Raw genomic sequence first — 19,362 nt, forward strand, 5'->3', positions numbered from 1 at the left:
TCCTTCTGTTATTTAGATTGCACTTAGTGATCTTTCACATTGATTAAATCTGCTTTCCTGTTATTTCCACCTCCAGCACACATTTACCAGCTCGCAGCAAGTTATAGCAGGTAAACTTGGCTGATGACTTACAGAACCAGCTGTTTCAGCCCCTCTTGATGCGCAAGGTGTGGTGGCAGCCCTGGTGTAATTAAAAGCACTTTGACTTCTAAAGACAAGGTGTTTCTTTGTGGTTTATTTGGGATTTCTTTTTTGTCCAAGAAAAGCTGCAAGCCGAGAGTGCAGTCACACAGGATGAATTTAACTTTGCTGCGTGAGGCACTCAGTGGATATGCTGCAGTTCCTCCCTTTCATTGCAAAATACAAAACCTCTACAGCACAGGGAATTGCAGTAGTTAATACTGCTGGTGAATTGTAGCAACCCAGCACATTCAAAACCTGTATCTCAGATAACCTTAGCAGCGTGCCTAAAACTGCCCCCATGAAATCACTTAAAGATACTGACTCCACAGTTAAATATATAGGCTACTTTACAGTGTATAGGAAGTTCCCTTTTCTGCTTAGTAATGTCTGTCAAGACTCCTGTAGATTCTGTTGTTGACATTTTTATGTGCTCTTCTGAATGAGGGCTGTAATCCTTGAAATGTCTTTATGACAAGGAAAAAAGCCCACAAACAGTTCCCACACACCCATCACCCCCACAGTGATATTGTTTGCTGTGAAACCAAAAAGGCAGCTTATGGTCAGGGTTTGAGGCTAGTATTGTAGAGCTAACATGGGCAGTGTAAGTGGACTGTACTTGAAACAAAGCACTTTACCTTCCCAAAAGTGTCTGGAGGAATTTCTGCCTCTCTAAACTGCTAGAGCAAAAAAATAGTTGGGATGAGATGGGTCTGATGCTCCAGATTGCTGCATTGCAGAGCTGAGGCGCCTGTTCCTGCTGTTGTTTTCTTCCTTCCCTCTGAAAGCTAGTCTCTGCTGGCCTCCTGCGGGTACCAAATACCTTTGGGAAACTCCACCCTCCCCAAAGGCATTGTGTTGTAGAGAGTCTTCCTTTGCTCCTGAAATAGCTGGCTTGTATTCATAAGAGACAAAGCCAGCAGGTTGTGTCTTTTTGCTATCCAAGATGAAGAAATAGGATTTTAAGAGCTGCCTTTAAGGAATTTTTGTGCTGTTCTGCAGTGAAATAGGCTCGGCAGTCTCAGCCAGAAAGGATATGGCTGTTTAAACAGCAGAGCATTCAGGTTCCCTGAGGCACTTCGTTCTGCTTTCAGCACACAAAAAGGAACTATTGAATTGCAGCAGTTAGTCCAACCATGGTGTCTGCAGTAAAAGGCAATGGCTTGTGCGTAGGTGTGTTTGTTTTTTCTGGATATCCCCTTAGTGCTCAGTTTCTAGGGAAAAATTCTGCTAACTCCCTACATCCAGATATCTTCATATGAAGGTGGTGTCTTCTGTTGTAGTTTCCTGGGGCCCTGTAAGATCCTCAATATCTGAAAATTAAGCCACCCTGCATGTATACAAAGTCTTGTTGCTCCTATGGATTTTTGTACTTTTACTGTAAGAAGTGTTAAGCTGGCTTTCTTCAGTTTTGGGAAGTGTTCTTACTTTAGTTGAACTCTGCCACTTCAAACAAAAAATGTATTGCTTGAAAATAATGGTTTAGATTGCTAATGTTCACAGTGAATGTGTTTCATTTATGTATTGCTACCGTTCAGGAAAGCTTTGTTGGACTTAAAACTTGAAAGCTTGTTAGAATGTTCATGTGAGACAGGTCGTAGAGGGAAGACATAACTGACAAGTTAACGCTAACTTAGCTTCCAGACTTGAGTCCAGTAGAAAACAAAGAGTATAAACCTGGTCCTATTGGGAAAGAGCGTTCCTTAAAGAACAGGAAGGTGAAGGATGCCCAACAGGGAGAGCCTGAGGGCCAGGAGAAGCCATCTCCCACCTCTGTCAGAAGCCCAGAACCTGTCACTACAAAGGAAACCAAAGCCGCAAGTGAACTGAGCACGGAAATAGGAACAATGATATCTGTGTCTGCTCCAGAATTTGGAACAAACACAAAGGTAAGGAAAATATTGACAAATTACTGAGCACTGTGTAAAATATGTTTAGAGTGATGTAATTGAGACTTCGTTACCTGCTGGTGGTCATTATGTGGACAGCAGAGCCCACTGAATAGGAGATACGAAACACATCGGTACTGCTTGAATGAAACACTTCTCCAGAAGTGGTAGAGATTCATGCTGTTTGTCATAAGCCTGTGCAGATGTCAACTTGGAAGGTTTTCAACTTTTTTGCTGCCCTGTGAATATTAAAACTGTTCTGAGCCTTGCTATGGAGGGTAGTAGTGGAGCCTGGTGTAGGCAGAATCTGAAGTCATAGATGTGAGATTAGTGCTTGATTTTTAGCAGAGGACTGGAGGAGTTTGTGTGATCATTTGTTGGGTGCATGGATGATCTGAAGCTGTGAATGGTTCTGTGAAAAAAGAAATCTCTAGACTAGGGATGTGCTGAGGCATTGGGTAAGGTTTGTTCTGTCTGTACAGCGAAACTGTTGGCCTTGGATATAGTCATGGTATCCTTGCAGAACTCTCTTGGGCTGTTAAAGGCTCCTCAGCTGAGAACTTAGTTGTCTGCGTGGAACTACACTGCACAACATTGAGATAGCAACTTGCTGTTTGGATTCATTGTTGTACATCATTGATAGCACTGCCTGAACAATACCAATAGAGGTGCTGTCCTTGTTGCTGAAGGACCTGCAAAAACAACTGTGGTCGTCATCTCTTGAACATAAAGAAACCGTGCAGCTTCAGGAGCTGCTATTGAATAGTTACACCGGCTTTGGTGAAGGAAGAATGCTTCTTGTATGTTCGTAAGGTAGCTCTGTGAGCTTAGACTCGAGTTTGTGGCATGCAGTCTCATCTTTCTTTTCCTAGTCTTAAAAAGAAATTTTCTGATGGCATTTAGGAAGACTGATCCTGTGCAAATGTTGCATTAATAGTTGAAGAATCCGAAATGTAGATCACTCGCAATCTCTCTTTGTCAGCCTCAGTTGGGGGTGAAAAATAAGGAAAATTTTGGCAGTTTGCCAAGGTGTCATGCAAGCAGAAGATGCTGCCTCAATGAGGTGTTGTTACAGACCAAGTGTTAAGGAGGGTATTTGTCTCCAACATGGTAACTGCAAACTTGATTTTTGAGTGGAGTGGCAAATACCTGAGAAGAAATCAGTGCTGGTATTTCTGATCCTTCCTGGCAGTTTCCATCTTGCTTACGATGATACTGGAAATGGATAAAGTGCCTGTCCTGTATGTGTTCAGAATCAGAAGTGTAGAGTCATAAACAGCTTTCTCAGATACTTGGCAAGAAGGCTATTTGTATACGTCATATATTTTCTCACCATCTTTTAAGCTCCTGTGACCAAAGTTCAAGAGGAGAAGGCTACTTCTAAGCCACATACAGAATAGGAAATGTATCTTTGGTTACTCCAGGCTAACCCGTTATAGAGGAGCTCTACTAAAACCTGCTTAATTACCTCTCTACAATTGTATTTTTAAAGTATGAGATCTCCAAAAGGGAATTCTGGTCTTTGTGCCTTTCTGGCCTTAGTTAAAGAGCGGTTGTCAAGGTTCTGAGAACTACCACAGAACTGAAGCACTAAGCTTCTGTCTTCTGGAGGGAAGAGCAGAGTGAAAGGAAACTTTGTGCTTTGCTGGATATGAAAATTCCCAGTAATTTCCTTATGAAGCAGTTCCTATAGAAGCATTTAATAATAGGCCTAAACATTCCTGTCTCAACAGTTCCAGGTTTGCTTTTGAATTCCTTTGTCACAAGTAGCTCCTGGGGCATCAGTAAGGATTTAGGGTTTATGTTTTTCCCTAGGAAAGGGGTGGTCATATTATTATTTTAATTCTATGCAAGTTGAACCAACAACCTGCAGATTTATTGGATAAGATGAGCTTCATCTACGTTTTGCAGGAATAAACCAGTCTTGCTACACTGGCTTTTAAAATGGGTTCAAATACTGCTTCAGCCTTGGAGTCCCTGTAGTGATTGGTATTGCAACTGCTTTCTCTTGTCTTTGTACTCTTTCCATTGCTCAGTAATGAGGGAACAAGTGATGACATCTTTAATCTGTTGTTTCAGTGTCAAGTGAAGTTTTAGCAAACTTAACTGATTTCTCTCTTGATGTTTTTTACCAGTGTCTCCTGAAGGCACACTTTCTTTAGTGTATTTGCTGACTTAAATATCTGTGGAAGTCAAGCCAGCTGTCCTCCTTGGGAAGCATGACCTTTGTAAGAGTCCATCTCAAATCAAACATCTTTATAAGAGTGTGTGTGTTTAATCAGACAAGACTTGGGAATTGTTTAAATACAAATCTACTTGTACTGGTGAGACGTTTAAGTTCAGAAGATAAGCATGATGCTCCAAAATTATTGGAGCTGTTTCTCTTGGGGTTCTGGAGTAAATGCAGTCAGATGTCTGAGTCTCTGAATTGGATAAAACAGCTTACCCCTTCCTTTCCCCATCCTACCATCTCTAAGTTTTTGAAGCTTTCACATTGCAGGAGCAATCTGTACCTGGTGTGGACATGGAAATGAAATGCTTGCACGGGTAGTTGATAACAGTTCTGTCTTAGAGATGAGCTCTGAAGTGATGCAGGCAGTACTTGAGAATAAGTTTTGAGTATCTGAGAAGCTGTCTGCTTTGAGTTATTTACATAAACCAGGCATCAATCAAATAGCAAGTTGATCCCATCTAATACCCCTGTCCTTTACTGCAAGGTCAGCTCTGAGGTCTGCCTTGTTCTTTTCATGAAATCATGTCAGGTTTTGTGTTCCTTTTCTTCAGGTATAAGTAACATGTACATGCTTTTTTGGAATTATCCACATCTTTTTGTTATCACTACTATTACTCTTACTAGTGTATTGTAAGGTAATCGGTTTCTTCAGTAAAACAGTTGTACATAGAATCTCCTGAGTTGGAAGGGACCCATAAGGATCATCGAGTCCAACTCCTGGATCCACCCAGGGCCAGCCAAGTCAGAGCATGGGACTGATAATCATCCAGATGGTTCTTGACCTCAGCCAAGCTCAGTGCTGTGACTGCCTCCCTGGGGCCTGTTCCAGTGCCTGACCACCCTCTCAGTAAAGAGCCCCTTCCTAACATCAACCTAAGCCTCTCCTGTCACAGCTTCATGCTGTTCCCTCAGGTTCTATCACTGGTTGCCAAAGAGAGGAGATTGGCACCTGCCCCTTCGCTCCCCCTTGTCCGGAAGCCGTAGACCATGATGAGGTCTCCCCTCAGCCTCCTCTTCTTCAGGCTGTACAAACCAAGGGACTTCAGCATCTCCTCCAGAACCTTCACCGTCCTTGTTGCCCTCCTCTGGACACTCTAATATTTTTATGTCCCTCCTGTGGTGCCCAAAACTGCACCTAGAGTGCTCAAGGTGAGGCCACACCAGCACAGTGTAGAGTAGGACAGTCACCTCCCTGGACTGGCTGGCCATGCTGTGCTTGGTGTACGCCAGGATACAATTGGTCCTTCTGGCTGCCTGGGCATGCTGCTGGCTCATGTTTAACTTTCTGTTGACCAAGATCCCCAAATGCCTCTCAGCATGGGTGGTTTCCAGCATCTGATCCACTAGTCTGTATGTGTACCCAGGGTTGCCCCTTCTCAGGTGCAGAATCCAGTACTCGCCCTTGTTAAACTTCATGCTGTTGGTGATTGTATAGGAGAATCACTTTAAAATGACAAAGCCATTCCTAACAGATTCCTAGGCTTAATATACCAGTAAATGGAGGACTGTGGTTAACTTACAGTTTATGGAGTGATGTTCCTATGGCTGTGTTATCTGCATGTTACTCATGTAGAATGGTTCAGCCTTGCACGTACACTTCTAAGGGCACCAGAGTTGCTACAGTGCTTTGGTTTTAATTTTAGTGAAAAAACATTTTTGTGCTGTAAGTTTGCAAAGAAAGCAAGCCAGCAATAGTCTGTAAGGACTTCTGTAAGGAATTATAGCGCTGAGACCCTGTAAAATTTGCATCAAAACCTTGAAGGAATTTTAATAACGTTCTATTAAGAGCTTCCTCTTATGCAGTAAACCATCTTAAAAAAAACACAACCAACCAAGAAGCCAGAAGGACCTCGTGATTAAAGCAGCCTTGTGTGCTTGCCTTGTTCTACCCAAATTAAGGTTGCTATTGACATCAGCTGCAAAATGTGTAACTTGCAGTTTGGTGGGTCAGATTGTGGGAAACACCATGTATCTTATTTCAGCAGTTTAACAAGCAAAGGAAATAACTAAATGGAGAAACAAGTTCTCCCTGTTTCCTTCATAAACACAAAAATAAGTCAACGTGCACATTGTGTCCTCTCTTGCCCCGTTATGTTTTAGCTTGTGCTAGTCTTTTACCAAAACGAGCTTGTCCTTCTAAAGGAAGGTTCTTTATTGTTTGCCTGTTAGTATCTTGATGCTGAATTGCCCTTTTAGGAGACATTGCCATAGGCTTGAGGAGTAAATTGAGTGTGTGCTTTCTTAACTGCTTATCTTACTGGTTGGATGCAATTAAACAGGCATTATGCTGTTTGTGCCTTCAAAATGATTGTGTTGGCAAGTCCAGGCACTTACCAATAGCCCTGCTGCTAACTTGTCCTTTGGTTCCTTCTTGGTGTTTGATTCTGTATAAACGATAGAGCCTTTCATGAGCTTTGGACATGCGAAGCTTTGGAGTTTGTAGTGCTTGCTAGAGAGTGGATCTCTGCTAATTCAGGGTCACACCATTTATCTAACAGTCTGTGGCTCAGGTTCTGGAAATACTTGTTTTCCTGTTTAGAATCTGCTCAGATATCCAATGACAAGAACTAAAAACTTCACAGGAGTGCCAGTGCCTTTTTATTTGTCATCAGACATTCTCTAGAGGGCTGGCAGTGTCACCAGAGACACTTTCCTCAGGCAGTTTATACCTACAGCTGCAGTAGTCACTGGCCACAGCTGTGTCCATGAAAGTGGGCCTTATTCATTGAGCACATGAAGGTCCACTGAACTGTGACAAGCTTCAAGGAAAGCCTCCAGGTAGACCAGAAATTTAAGTGCAGTTCTTCCTTGGAATTTCCTGCCCAGTGCAGAAGTTGGGAGGCAGCCTTCACCATGGAGAGAAAGTGAGTCTTGTGACTTGGGGACAAGATTTAAAGGAATGAAAATTGTTTGCAACCTTCCCTATGTGCTATTTGTAATCTAGAGGACATTACTTGTCATAGGTTTACCCAAGAAGTTGCTGTATTTATTTAAAGCTACAGAAAGCTTTCGGCTAACGTATTTTACTACTTAAACAGGCTAATAGTGCCCAAAAGTGGCTAAAGCATCTTGGGTGACAAGTGATGTTACACCACCACAGTTCAGTACATCTAGTGCCCATATGTCACTGTCTATTCTTGTTCTACAGACTGTATTTTAACTTATCCCCAGATGTACGCTGTGAGGTCACGAGGCAGACTGTACTCTCCCAAGAATTCCTCTGACCTCAGTAGCAGCAAGGGTTGCTGGATGGGTCTTCTAAGAAAAAAAAAAATGGTGTGAAATTCTTACCTTCTGTGGCTTGGTGAACTCTTCCTGTAGAAAGGCAGAGTCTGTCCAAGAAACTTAAAAATCTGATTTAGGTAAGGGAGATATTTTAATGGAATTATTTTTCTTCACAGGAGTCTGTAACAGACTACACTACACCTTCTTCTCATCCTAACACAGTGGCTACTAGCAGTACAAAAATGGAGGAGACTTTGGTGACGAACGTAAGTCTGTTGCAGTGATCACCTTGACTTTGAAGACAAGAAAATATTTCCACACTTCCTTAAAGCAGAGAACAGTGCCTTCAGTAAAGAAGTCACTAGTCTTTCTTTCATGTTACCTAGCCAGTAATCGTGCTCTGAAGGACAGCTGGTTTGATAAGTATCTGTTCTGGAATTCTTCAGGTATACTCTTGTCTTGTGAAACAAGCACAATGAGCTAAAGAGCACAGAAAGTGAAGATGTTTCTAGGGACAATTCTACAAAAGCAAAGATAGGCATAAGGATAGAGCATGCTTACAGCAGTGGTTGGGACTTGAAACTGGTACCAGTAGCAAAGCTCTGTAGGTGAGTTTGAAGAAAGGCTTTTACAAAGAAAACAACTTTAAACTGTAGCCTGAAATCACAGCAACCACATGTAAAGGGAGCAGCTTAATGGCTTCTGAAAGCAGACAACGGGGCTTTCAGCTGCTACAGAGATGAGATGCTTGCAGTCCTCAAAGCCAGTGATCCTGACTGTGTGAGCGTTGTGCAGTGACTGAGAGCACTGGTTGGGTTGTGACTTGTAGCAGATTCAGGTTTGTCTTGAGTGTGCTGGGTTGTCAGGTTGGGATCTTGGATCTTGTGATTTTTGTTGTTTGAGTTGCAGAAATAGAATTAGCTCACAGCTGTTGATTGTGGGAGGAAGGAATCATACAGTAGCTCTCAGGTTTTTGTGAAGGTGTCTTGTGAATTCCATCTAAGAAATGCTTTTCAGCTTACTGCAGTGTCCTTTGTTGCAGTTTGGAGACAATTCTGGTTGATCTTACTTGTGTGCTGGACTTTCTGGCGGTGGTGTGCTTTGTGCCTTTCGCGGTTAGCGTGGAAGACTGAATTCTTTTGAGTTAATGATGTTAGCCTGTGCTCCCTGTGGTGTGTTGGAGTTGGATTTGCAACATAGAAAACGGGGGTCCTGGCTGCAAAGGATCTGTGCTATGACCTCTTTCAAAGCTTTGGTATCTCTGTCTTTTGGATTAGCTTCATCTCATTCAGTGGAAGTCTGAATGGAGAAGGAAGTGGTTTGAAGTCATAGCGTGTCCACTGCACGATCTTTTTTAGTATTTCGTTTAAAACTTCCAGGAACTCCACTCAGTGTTTTCTTAGGCAAAGCTAGCAATAGCATTGTTGAGTTTATTTCCTTAAGCTTCATAACTTTCATCATTTGGAAGAGAAGATAACTTGAGCTCAGTTATTGGATGGCAAATCTGTTTTGGTTTGGTTTGTGCCCCTGCTGTGACTTTGGAGGTTTATAGCGAATCTGAATCTTGGAACTCAAGGTCACAAAGCTGCATGTACTGTATTGGTACAAAGGGGGCCAAACTTGGCTTGGGAAGAATTTTTGCATATCAGTAAACTGAAATAGCCCTCTAAAGTAAATCCCAAAGCAGAAAATTGGTATTTGTTTAGGCAGAAGATATGGACACTTTAGAACCTTAGTCTTCAGCCTCTTTAAAGAGAGATCTATCTCAGCATGTGCTGAATGGCCTTTCCCCACCTACCAAATTTTCACCTTATCAAAATCTCCCTGCCAAATGCTCAAGCCTTGAAGAAATTGTAGCTCACTTTAATAAAGCTTGAGCTTTGCTTTTCTGGGGCTTTTGTAGTAGACGTAGTTAGAATGTGATGTGTGTTGCCTGCCTTTCAGGTGCCCCTGCCCCACACCCTTCCCCTCCCTAGGAGGGAGACTCTACAACAGAGCTCCAGCCTAACTCCAGTTTCTCCCGCTACCGTCGACCTCACCCTCAAGGTATGTACCACATCCCTCTAAGGGTCGTTTTCTTGCATGCAGGGGAAAAAGTTGATGGAGAACTTGCTGGTGAACCTTTTTTTAAGAGCCTTCCTTTGTTTCCTCTGCTAAACTGCTTTTGCATATAAACGGATGGCTGAAACACAAGACTCTATCAAAGGATGCATTTAAATTATAAATCTCTAACCCTGTTTTGCATTAACACTTTGGCATCTCAACCAATCTTGGCTCCCACTGCCCTGAAAAAAAAAGATCCTAGCATTTTAGCATTGTAGCATAGCATTCATGACAGACCATCAGAATCTGGCTGAGGGGTTTTTTTGAGAGTTTAGCTAAAGTTGAGTTGCCTGGTTTGGTATTAAAGGCTGTAAGGAGTTGCTTGACAAGCTGAGCTTGATTTCTTTTTAGCTGTAGGATTTTGGTGCAGTGATGATGTGGTTTTGAGTTGGATTGTTAAAGTTCTAAGTAAGGAAATGCAGGTGGTGTGTTGGAGGCTGTGAAGGGCAGTTCGGTCAGCTAGTTGGAACGTGTTTTGTTGTGTTATAAATGTTCTGTTGGTTTTGCTCCCCAGTGTAGAGCAAGTGTGCAGAATATTTTGAATGGTGTTTTCCCACGTTGTTGGATTTGGGACTGTGTGCATCGTGTAACTCACTAACATAGAGTTGGGCTGTACCTTTGCTACTCTATCTTTAGAAGTTTTTGGTCCTTTTTGTGTGTGTGTCCTCTAGATTGGCTTTGTAATTGTGCCTGCAGGTGACTGAACCACTACAAATACTGTTGCTGCCTCTAGCGTTACAGAAGAGTGATGTTTGAACTTAGGTTTTCTACATTTTAAAGCAAGAACTGAAACTAGGGACTGGATGCAGAACTAACGCTTTGGAGAAACTTGCTTGTCAGTCCCAGTGAGACCTGCATCTTGCTGGCATGGTTTGACAGCTGCTTGCTCATGTTCTCTACAGAAGATAGTTATTAATGATCTCTTGTTTACTCTTTGCTTTTCTTTTGTTAACGCTTTATTGCCTGGGGAAAAAAAGTAGTGTCACTTTAAAACAACAGACAAGCCAAAATGGGGAGAGGAACAAGTGATTTTTAAAAAACCCCAAGTTTCTGTTGCATTCTTGTGTAATAAATTACCATAATCTTACATTCTGGTGCCAGAAAGCATTTTTCTCAAGCAGCAGTCTCTGACTGTTTAGCAGCTGGATACCTGATTTACATGTCATACAGGTGGGAATGCTACTGTAGCGTGATGCTGCAGAGAATGTGGCAATGCTCAGTCAGAGCAACCTGCAGTGTTTGTGTCCTTCATCCTGCAGTTCCTGCTGTTTTGGTGTAGGTGATTTGATTGCTTTTTTGATGATAGATCTTGGATGAGTGCTAACAAAGTATGTTAAAGATCCATTTTGTGAAGCTAGCTTGAAGAACGCTGTGACCAAAATCTGAATGGAAAGGCATTTGGAAGCAGCATTGTTTCTAACTTATCTGTTCCAGCCACTAGAGCTCTGTCTCCTTTTTGCAAGTGCTGGCGTCAGCAAGCTCTCTTTGAAGCACACACCGAGACTTTCACAACAGGCCTGGTCCAGACAGAGCAGCACTGCTCCTTATGTCATCCTCTTCAATATAATCCTTGCTTCTTTTCAAAGATACTTTTGGAGCAGCAGAGAGGAAAGCATTTCCTTCCTCCCCTTAGAAGAACAAAATCTCCAGGCTCTGCCTCCATAAAGGAATAACCCTTACATCTCCTTTTTCTTCCATGCCCTATCACACAGAGCTGAGAGGAAACTCAGCAGGGGGAACTCAGACACAATTTCAGCTGATACTTGGCATCATTCTGCAGGGCTGTTAGGTGTAAGGTGCTCATATGAGAAAGCATGTTGAGATCTCTTGTTTCCTTGGAGTAACTTTGCTAAAGACACCTTTATTAAAGCAGACACCATCTTAAGAATTTAGTTGGTAAGGTAAGGAACTGGGCGAAAGTCCAAAGTGATCTTAAACTCTCCCTCCTTGTTCTGAGGTGCCATCTAAAATTTCTGTGTAGGCATCTGGCCCAGAATCTGACAGCTTTCAACTCTTTTTTTTTTTTTTTTTTTTTCTGATCAATTAAACTTTGGCATACTGAAGGATATGTGCCTTGGTATTTGTCTCCAGTGAAGTTTTTGGGTAATGTGTACAGGATCATTATTATAATGTGATGGTCCCAGTGTGTCAGTGGTGAAGAGAAGCCTCAAGCACCCTCCTTTTCTCCTATCTAAGATAGCAGTGAAATTACAGCACTTTCCCCAGCCTCACTTAATTAAGAACCTCTTAACTCCTTCATGTCTGGTCTGCTGTTGGTGCTGCATAGGCATGTCTAGAGTCTGTTTTGCATCTCTCTTTTTTGACTTAAGCTAGAAAGTTAAGGACTCTCTAAAAGCAAAGCTGTTCAAAAACTCAGGACTCTGTTCTGTGCCCTTTATTGCAAATGGGATGGAGTGTGGTAAGATCTTGGGAGCTTGGCAGTGGTTGGGTTTAAAAAAAAAAAAAAACCACAGTATGTAGACTATAGCTTTTGCTATCAATAGCTTCTCCAGAACATGGTGAAATTTGTTGAATGAAACCTCTACACCTTTACTATTCAGACATCCACAGGTATTTCTTCACTTTCTTTTTAATACCAATGCAGTATGAGCTGTTACCCTGTCTTACCAAGACTGGTGTTCAGAAAGGAGCCTCTGGTCACCTGTGCTCCACCTTAAGCAAAATCCTTTCCAGCAGATCAGTAATAAATTTTGGAGATTGCCCTGTCTGCAGGAATCAGAATCAATGTAGAGGAAAATGTGGAGAGGAAACAGGAGAATGATTGCTGGGGAAGATGGTCTCAAAAAAAGGACAATAGGTGACCTGCCTCCAAATAAATAATTGTGTAACAGTTTCCCTCTCCCCCATTTACTCTTGAGGAATACAAAACTGACTTTCCATGTCAGTGTGTATTTATTGATCACCTGCTACCCGCTTCTCTGGATATTGCTTTGCATTTTTTACCACTTCTGAAGCATCTAAAACCAAATGACCCAAGTCATGTTTGGTCTGTCCAGACACTGGCAAACTCATGTAAAATGGGGTAGGTTGAAAGTACGACTTTGAGAGACTGCAAGCTAGGGACTTCTGTTGATCCAGGCAATGAGATCAGGTTCATTGTTGAATAGGTATTTGTCCCTTTACATATATTATTAAAGACGACACCGAGCCTTGAGAAGCTCACAGCTGAAGCCTGTAGAGAAGTCCATGGGCTGTGTTTGAGCCTTTAAATGAGCGGGTGTAGTCTGAGCATTAATATTTCATTTCCAGGAGTCCCTCAAATGTGTTGCAGTTCAAAGAACTGGCACTGTGTCTAATGTAGCGATAATTAGGTTGTTACTGGGCATGGCAAAACAATACAGTGCTTTCCACTTTTGGTGGAGGAGAATTGTGCATACAGTATTTAAATTAGTTCCATCTTCCTTGCTGTGCAAGACTTAAAGTTTATGATTATTATAGGAATAGAGGAGCATGAAGCACTGTTAGCATTAATGTGAAGCAGCGTGCACAGGCTGCGTCAGCTCGTGATTGCTCCTTGAACAGCACTTGCTTTGGGAATCTGACCTTTACTCCTGTCACGTTTCCTGAAGCGTGCATTAGATATTTTGGGTGGTCAATCAAGAGTGGATGAGTTACCAGGAAAGCAAGGGGCTGTTTCATTTAAGTGGCCCAAATAATTTGTAAGTAAAGGACTTTGTGGAAATGCTCAGAGGTTTTATTTTACAGTATGTTTTGCTCTTCATGTCAAACAAAATTACACCAAATTAGCGTGGGTGAATTCTCTTTTTGAGCATCGAATGTTAAGAGGGACTGTGCACGTGTGCAGTTGGAACAGATAAGGAGCTCCAACTGAAGGCTGTATGCTTTTTGCATGAACAGAATTGCACGATGAGGGTGACTTTTTTTAAGAGACTGGCATGAAGCCTGAATTGCCTTTTGAACTAAAGAACTGTTAAACGAGAAGTGTTGGACTAGTTGAAATTTCCTAATAGATGAGGAAATTTTGTTTTCTTTTATTTAGATGGAGTCTGCACGCAAAGCATGGGAGAATTCCCCAAACATGGGGGAGAAGAGTTCGCCAGTGACCTCAGCAGCGTCTCCCATTGCTGGTGTCAGTGGCAGTAGCAGCAGCAGCAGCAACACCGGGCCAAGCAGTGGTACTTACAGCTCTTTCTCTAGTGCGTCAATGCCGCCTATCCCTGTGGCCTCAGTTACACCAACAACTTCGCTATCAGGTATCAGATGTCAAGGTTGTAGGAGCCTGATGTAGTGTTCCTTGGTTATGATTTTCAAGAGATTAGATTCCCTTTGGAATTGTTTCATGCAAAGCGAACAGATGATTTATGCTAGTATGCAATGTTGGCTCTGAAGAGTGGATTCCCTGATATCTTTTAATTAACGAGATGCTTCATCTGTCTCACTTCAGTCAGCTGAAAAAATATTAAGGCAGCATCTCTCTGCCTATGGACTTGAAAGAGGAGATTAATTTCTCCTCTTGCCTGCTTTACTGGTTTCATTTTGTTGAGCTGAATGAAGGCAAGAAAGTAGATTTTTGAGCAGATGCTAGTTCTGATACCCAGCTAGTCCACAGTCTTGCTTTTGGAGTCCAAGCTCTGGCAGCTTGTACAAAGACCACCCCACACCAGGCAGAGTAAATGTCCAGCTGCTCTTCAGAAACAGTGCTGTTTTCCACCTTGGTTCTTTGCAGCAAACAGATGCTGTATCCAATTAAATCGGCACAGCTTTGAACATTAGAATGTGTGCCCAAATCTCAGCTGGGGTACTTGAAAAAGACCTCGCTTTGGCTCTCAATGGTGAGAGGCACAACCACTGTACATTGCAGTGTTTTGTTGCATAACTAACCAAGACGTCTACTTCAGTGTTCCTCTGTGCTCCTGTACTTAAGAAGGGAGATGTATTAAGGTTGCAGTGCTTCCTAAAGTGAACTTAACCTGGTTGTCCTACCTTTCCATCTGATGTTGATGAAAACAGCTGCATTAGGTGTCAGTGGTCTTACCTGGTTGTGGCTCTGCTTGCACAGCTGTCCTAAAATTTTGACTGTTGAAAAGATGAGGCTTTAAAATAACCTTCAGCTGTTTTAATATGCTTCACTTACTTTTCTCCTAGGAGCTGGAACATACACCACCTCTTCACTGAGTACGAAGACTGCAAGCACCTCAGACCCTCCTAATATATGTAAAGTGAAGCCACAGCAGTTGCAGACAAGCAGCCTAGCTTCTGCCAGTCACTTTTCCCAGCTGAGCTGCATGCCATCCCTCATTGCCCAACAGCAGCAAAGCCCCCAGGTCTATGTGTCTCAGTCTGCAGCAGGTAATAGTGTTTGTGACTGGGAAGCAATATGTCTGAGTTTCTGGAGTTCTGAAACTGGATAATTTAATTCAGTTCTGAGTTTGTCTTCAGTAAAGGCAGAATGATGGAGAGCATTCTGTAAGGAAATATTCACTAATTGTGCCTTTAAATATGCACATTTATTGGTAACAGAGATAATTCCGCTGTTAGTTATTGTTAAGAAAGTATGTCTGAATCTCTTGAGGTGCCATTGTTCTATTGCAGAATGTTAAATAGCTGTTTAAGACCAAGAATGACCTAGTCTTGACTTCTCTGTTAAAGTGCTACAGTAGTTTAAAGAAAAATGTCACGGTTCTATAGAAAAACCTACATACATATAGCTAACCTAAATTGCATGACAGTGTAAAATGCTTTTCCTTCCTTCACCTAAACACCTGCTATGGCCAGAATCAGGTGCTTGTCCCTGAAGAGCTGCATGAAATTAAAGATGCATATGCAAGACTGATGGGTTCTGGGGGTGAATTGGAAAATATTCCAAAGCTGGTTAGGTGCCCAGCTCTTCAATTGTGTCTTCTCCCAGTGTCTCTGGTAGCTGTCACGATGGGAGGTTTTGACAGTGTCTGGCAGGGAAATGTTTGTAATCAGGTAGTAACTGTATTGCTCTTTCTGAGGTACTGCAGCTCAAATACCAGCGTTTTATATGGATACAAGTCACCTGTTCAACACCCAACATGCACGTTTGGCACCACCTTCTCTGGCCCAACAGCAAGGCTTTCAACCAGGGCTTTCTCAGGTACTTGAGCGTTTTCTTTTTTCCTTCCCCACCCACCCCCTGTCTTCTTGCCCATATTGCCTTTAAAGCTCTACTGGTGAGCACGGGGAAGAAGGGGATTAAAGACTGCAAAAATGAGGTCATGCCCGCCCTTGCTATTTCATTCTGGTGCATCCAGGCAGTGTTTGATCTCTGTTTTTCCTGAGGATGAAAGTATTTCTCATGAAAGCTGAAAGAATCAGCTTTCACTTGCAAACTTAATTTACGTAAAAGTACATATTCATGGGAGCTGAGACTTATCCAACTTCTGTAGTACAAAATTGCATGCGATCTTCTGCAGTTGTTTAGTACACAAATCTAATTGATTCCTTCTGTTTCGGCTGGTTATTTGCAAGGGAAAGCGTAAAATTCAACTAAAAACTAATTCTTTGAGTGGGAGCAATACCAGCTCTGCCTGCAGTCCTGGGATTTGACATTTGCTGTTTACCTCTTAGTGTCACACAGATCCTGGTGCACATTTAACTGTAGCTTTTCTATGCGACTTTTGTCCTTGGATAGCTGATGGTTTCTTTTTTATGCAGCCTGCTTCAGTTCAGCAGATCCCCATCCCCATCTATGCACCCCTGCAAGGACAGCATCAAGCTCAGCTGAGTTTAGGTGCAGCACCAGCTGTTTCACAAGCCCAAGAGTTGTTCAACTCCTCCTTACAACCGTACAGGTAGGTAGTGTAAGCAAATTTCTGTGCTTTTTCAGTAGCAGAATTTCTAGAGCTCGCTTCCCTCCAGACTTCTGTTCTGTGCTCAGTAACTGCCTCGTCTGGCTGTTTTCCCCAAATATCTTTTGTAAATTTGGTTGCTAACTCTGTATGTGGATTTTCTGGCTAATCTGCATGTGCAGGTGTAGGTGTGAAATCGTGGATTCAAAAATTGTGCATCATACCTGTAGCTGGAAGAAACCAGGCTAAAAAGCTGCAACCAGTCTTTCATACTAAGAAAACAGAAGAAAGAGGACTCTGTCGCTTTAATTCAGTAATTTGTTTGTTGTTTTCCAATCAAACCAATGCTGGAGTTCTGAAAGGCTTTGAAATTCTAGTTTGAGCCCCAAAAGTGGCACAAACATTGTTGGAGATGCATGGGGAATAGCAGGGTGTGTTTTAGCAAGCGGAAAAGACTTAGTCTACAAAAGGTAATAGGAGGACCTGTATCTGTCAGATGATGTTGGTAGCCAGACAGATTTCCACTGTAAGCCTTTCCAAAGCTTTCTTGCAGTTCCTATCAAAACTGAACAACAGTGGTATAATTCTGACAAATTTGGCTAGTTTCACCTTGAGAAAGTTTCTTTGGAAACTTCGAGTTTTGCACGTGCCGTAGGAGAACCTGCTTGTTGCAAGGTAAAGACTGAAGCCTCATTTGCTACAAGCATATCCTGACTTCGTGCTTGGCTGATGTTGGAACAAATACTGCTTGTCCTGCCATAGCTGACAAAAACTGGTGCAAGCAGTTGGCTAGTTGCAGAAACACAATCAGTCTGGCATGCCATCGAGGTTCAATAAATGTTTCTGGCTCCTCTGGTCATGCACAAACCCAATATGAAGAGTTTTGGGCTGTGATGTTTGTAAGAGTGTGAATGCTTTTCCTATGTCTTTAGAGGATGAGGGGAACATAAGCTTTGAGATGCCCAGGTTACTGGGTTAAAATAACAGCAACAAAAAAAAACCCTTGTGAATGTGTTTTTGGCTCCATTGAAGACAGCCCACTGCATGCATTCTGGAAGAGTTTCTTCAGTGCTCAGAGTGCAAGTGTAAGAATGTTTTGCAATTGAGGAACAGTACAGAACAAAGTTAACCTGGTGTTCTGTCAGGCAAGCACGTGGCTGCTATGCTAACAAGTAACCAGGACTGCTGCTGCACTGGTTTATATTGACCAAGTGATAAAGTGAAGGTTTTTTACATCCAAAATATTCTCCTCTGAGCCGGAGAGCTTTTGAGATGGTTGTATATTTAAAAGCTCTGATTCCTCAGTCTGAGAGTGGATATTCAGCAGGCTTGTAATGGAACATTTGGATAAATTACTGATGAGCTAAACCTGTCTGTGGTGCTTTGCTCTACAGGGACTGGTCCTTGTTTTTTAAACAAGCTGCAGCTTCCCCATGCGGGTGACAGGGCAGCGGAATATCTAGGTAAAATTAAAGCCTGTAGTTTCTGGCTGTGTTACTGGCTTGAGGCCAAAGTATTCATTTGGAAACTAGAGTTGTCAGCACCCAGTGATTTAACCTGTACATATTAAAAGTTATGCTGTGGAGATCTGTGAAGTTAAGAGAACAGAGCAATTTAGTTGATGACCTAAGTGGAGCTGCTAGCATGTGGTGCTTCTCCACTGTCCGACCTTATAGCACAGGAACTAAGAACTGGTTTCTTCTATATATTACAGCTAAGTTAGGCAGGTATGCACATCTCAATAGCTAAGTGTACTTGAAGATTGAAATAAAAGACCTAGTTAACGTTTTTCCTGTGGCCTTTAGTAGCATCTGTTTTGTGGTGTGCAGAGTGAATAGAAAAATCTACCTTTCTGAGGTGAAAATGTGTTCAGTAGAGCCAAGTGTTCACTCCAGTTCCATTTAAAGTATATAATCTGTGTCCATAACTTTTGGTGGCTCATTGTTGAGCTCTGTCTGCTTTTTTAAGTATAATGCTTCAATCTCTTGCAGATCCCAGCAAGCTTTTATGCAGAGTGGTCTGTCTCAGCCGTCACCAGTAGTTCTGTCTGGTACAGCCTTGCACAACTTCCCAGCGGTGCAACACCAGGAGCTTGCTAAGGCGCAGTCAAGCCTGGCATTTCAGCAGACTTCTAACACCCAGCCTATTCCCATCTTATACGACCATCAGCTCGGTCAGGCTTCAGGACTGGGAGGCTCTCAGCTTATTGATACACACATCCTCCAGGTAGGAAGTGCTCTGAAGTGCAAAGCTTCTGCAATCGTTTGGTACAGGCAATGCAATACTAAATCAAGTGTTGCTTAGCTTGGGAAAAGCCTGCCTGTCAAGGTGGCAGGAAACCTAAGATGCTTGGAAGACGATGTTCTTTTTGTTTCTTACATTAGCATGATGCGTGAATTGAGACTTGTTTCCCAAACTACAGGGCTCCTTGGGCTTCTATCACTAATTGGAGCTTCAGATGTAATTTCTGTAGTGGTAGGTGATAGAGGGTTATTCTCCCACTTGCAAATGCGCACTTTATCACAAGCAGAAACCTTCAGGATGTCGGCTTCCTAGTAGGAAGTAGGAAACCACAGAAACCTGCTATGGTTTCTACTGTACAGGTACAGAATGATGTGCCATGCTGTCTCTGAACCGCTCTCCTAAGTATTCGTAACGTAATGGTGCCTTCCACTCTTCCTAGGCCAGAGCTACCCTCACTCAGGCTTCAAATCTGTACTCTGGGCAAGTTCAGCAGCCTGGCCAGAGCAATTTCTACAACACTGCACAGTCTCCCAGCGCTCTCCAGCAGGTAAACTATGGCATGGTAAATTTCCCCAATTGTATTCTTCTTAAAAGCATGTTCTTGTTGATGGGTTTTGTGAGATGGGGGCTGAAGCAAACCGCAATTCTTCTAAAATGCGAGAACTGGTCACTGACAGCAGAGGAGAGCTAC

General features: G+C 42.5%; 1 protein-coding gene across 1 annotated transcript in view; it reads left to right on the forward strand.

Moving 5' to 3' along the window:
- The window catches only part of PRRC2C (proline rich coiled-coil 2C), a 73,381-nt gene that overhangs the window by 43,963 nt on the left and 10,056 nt on the right, over nucleotides 1–19,362 (forward strand). Inside the window, exons 22-30 of the mRNA XM_084265921.1 lie at nucleotides 1,818–2,069; nucleotides 7,704–7,793; nucleotides 9,472–9,573; nucleotides 13,652–13,865; nucleotides 14,758–14,961; nucleotides 15,621–15,733; nucleotides 16,294–16,430; nucleotides 18,419–18,653; nucleotides 19,111–19,218. Of these exons, the coding sequence (XP_084122047.1) occupies nucleotides 1,818–2,069; nucleotides 7,704–7,793; nucleotides 9,472–9,573; nucleotides 13,652–13,865; nucleotides 14,758–14,961; nucleotides 15,621–15,733; nucleotides 16,294–16,430; nucleotides 18,419–18,653; nucleotides 19,111–19,218 (1,455 nt within the window). The remainder of the gene's footprint in view (nucleotides 1–1,817; nucleotides 2,070–7,703; nucleotides 7,794–9,471; nucleotides 9,574–13,651; nucleotides 13,866–14,757; nucleotides 14,962–15,620; nucleotides 15,734–16,293; nucleotides 16,431–18,418; nucleotides 18,654–19,110; nucleotides 19,219–19,362) is intronic.

Source organism: Gallinula chloropus, assembly GCF_964237585.1.
Source record: "Gallinula chloropus genome assembly, chromosome: 6".
Lineage (NCBI taxonomy): Eukaryota > Metazoa > Chordata > Aves > Gruiformes > Rallidae > Gallinula > Gallinula chloropus.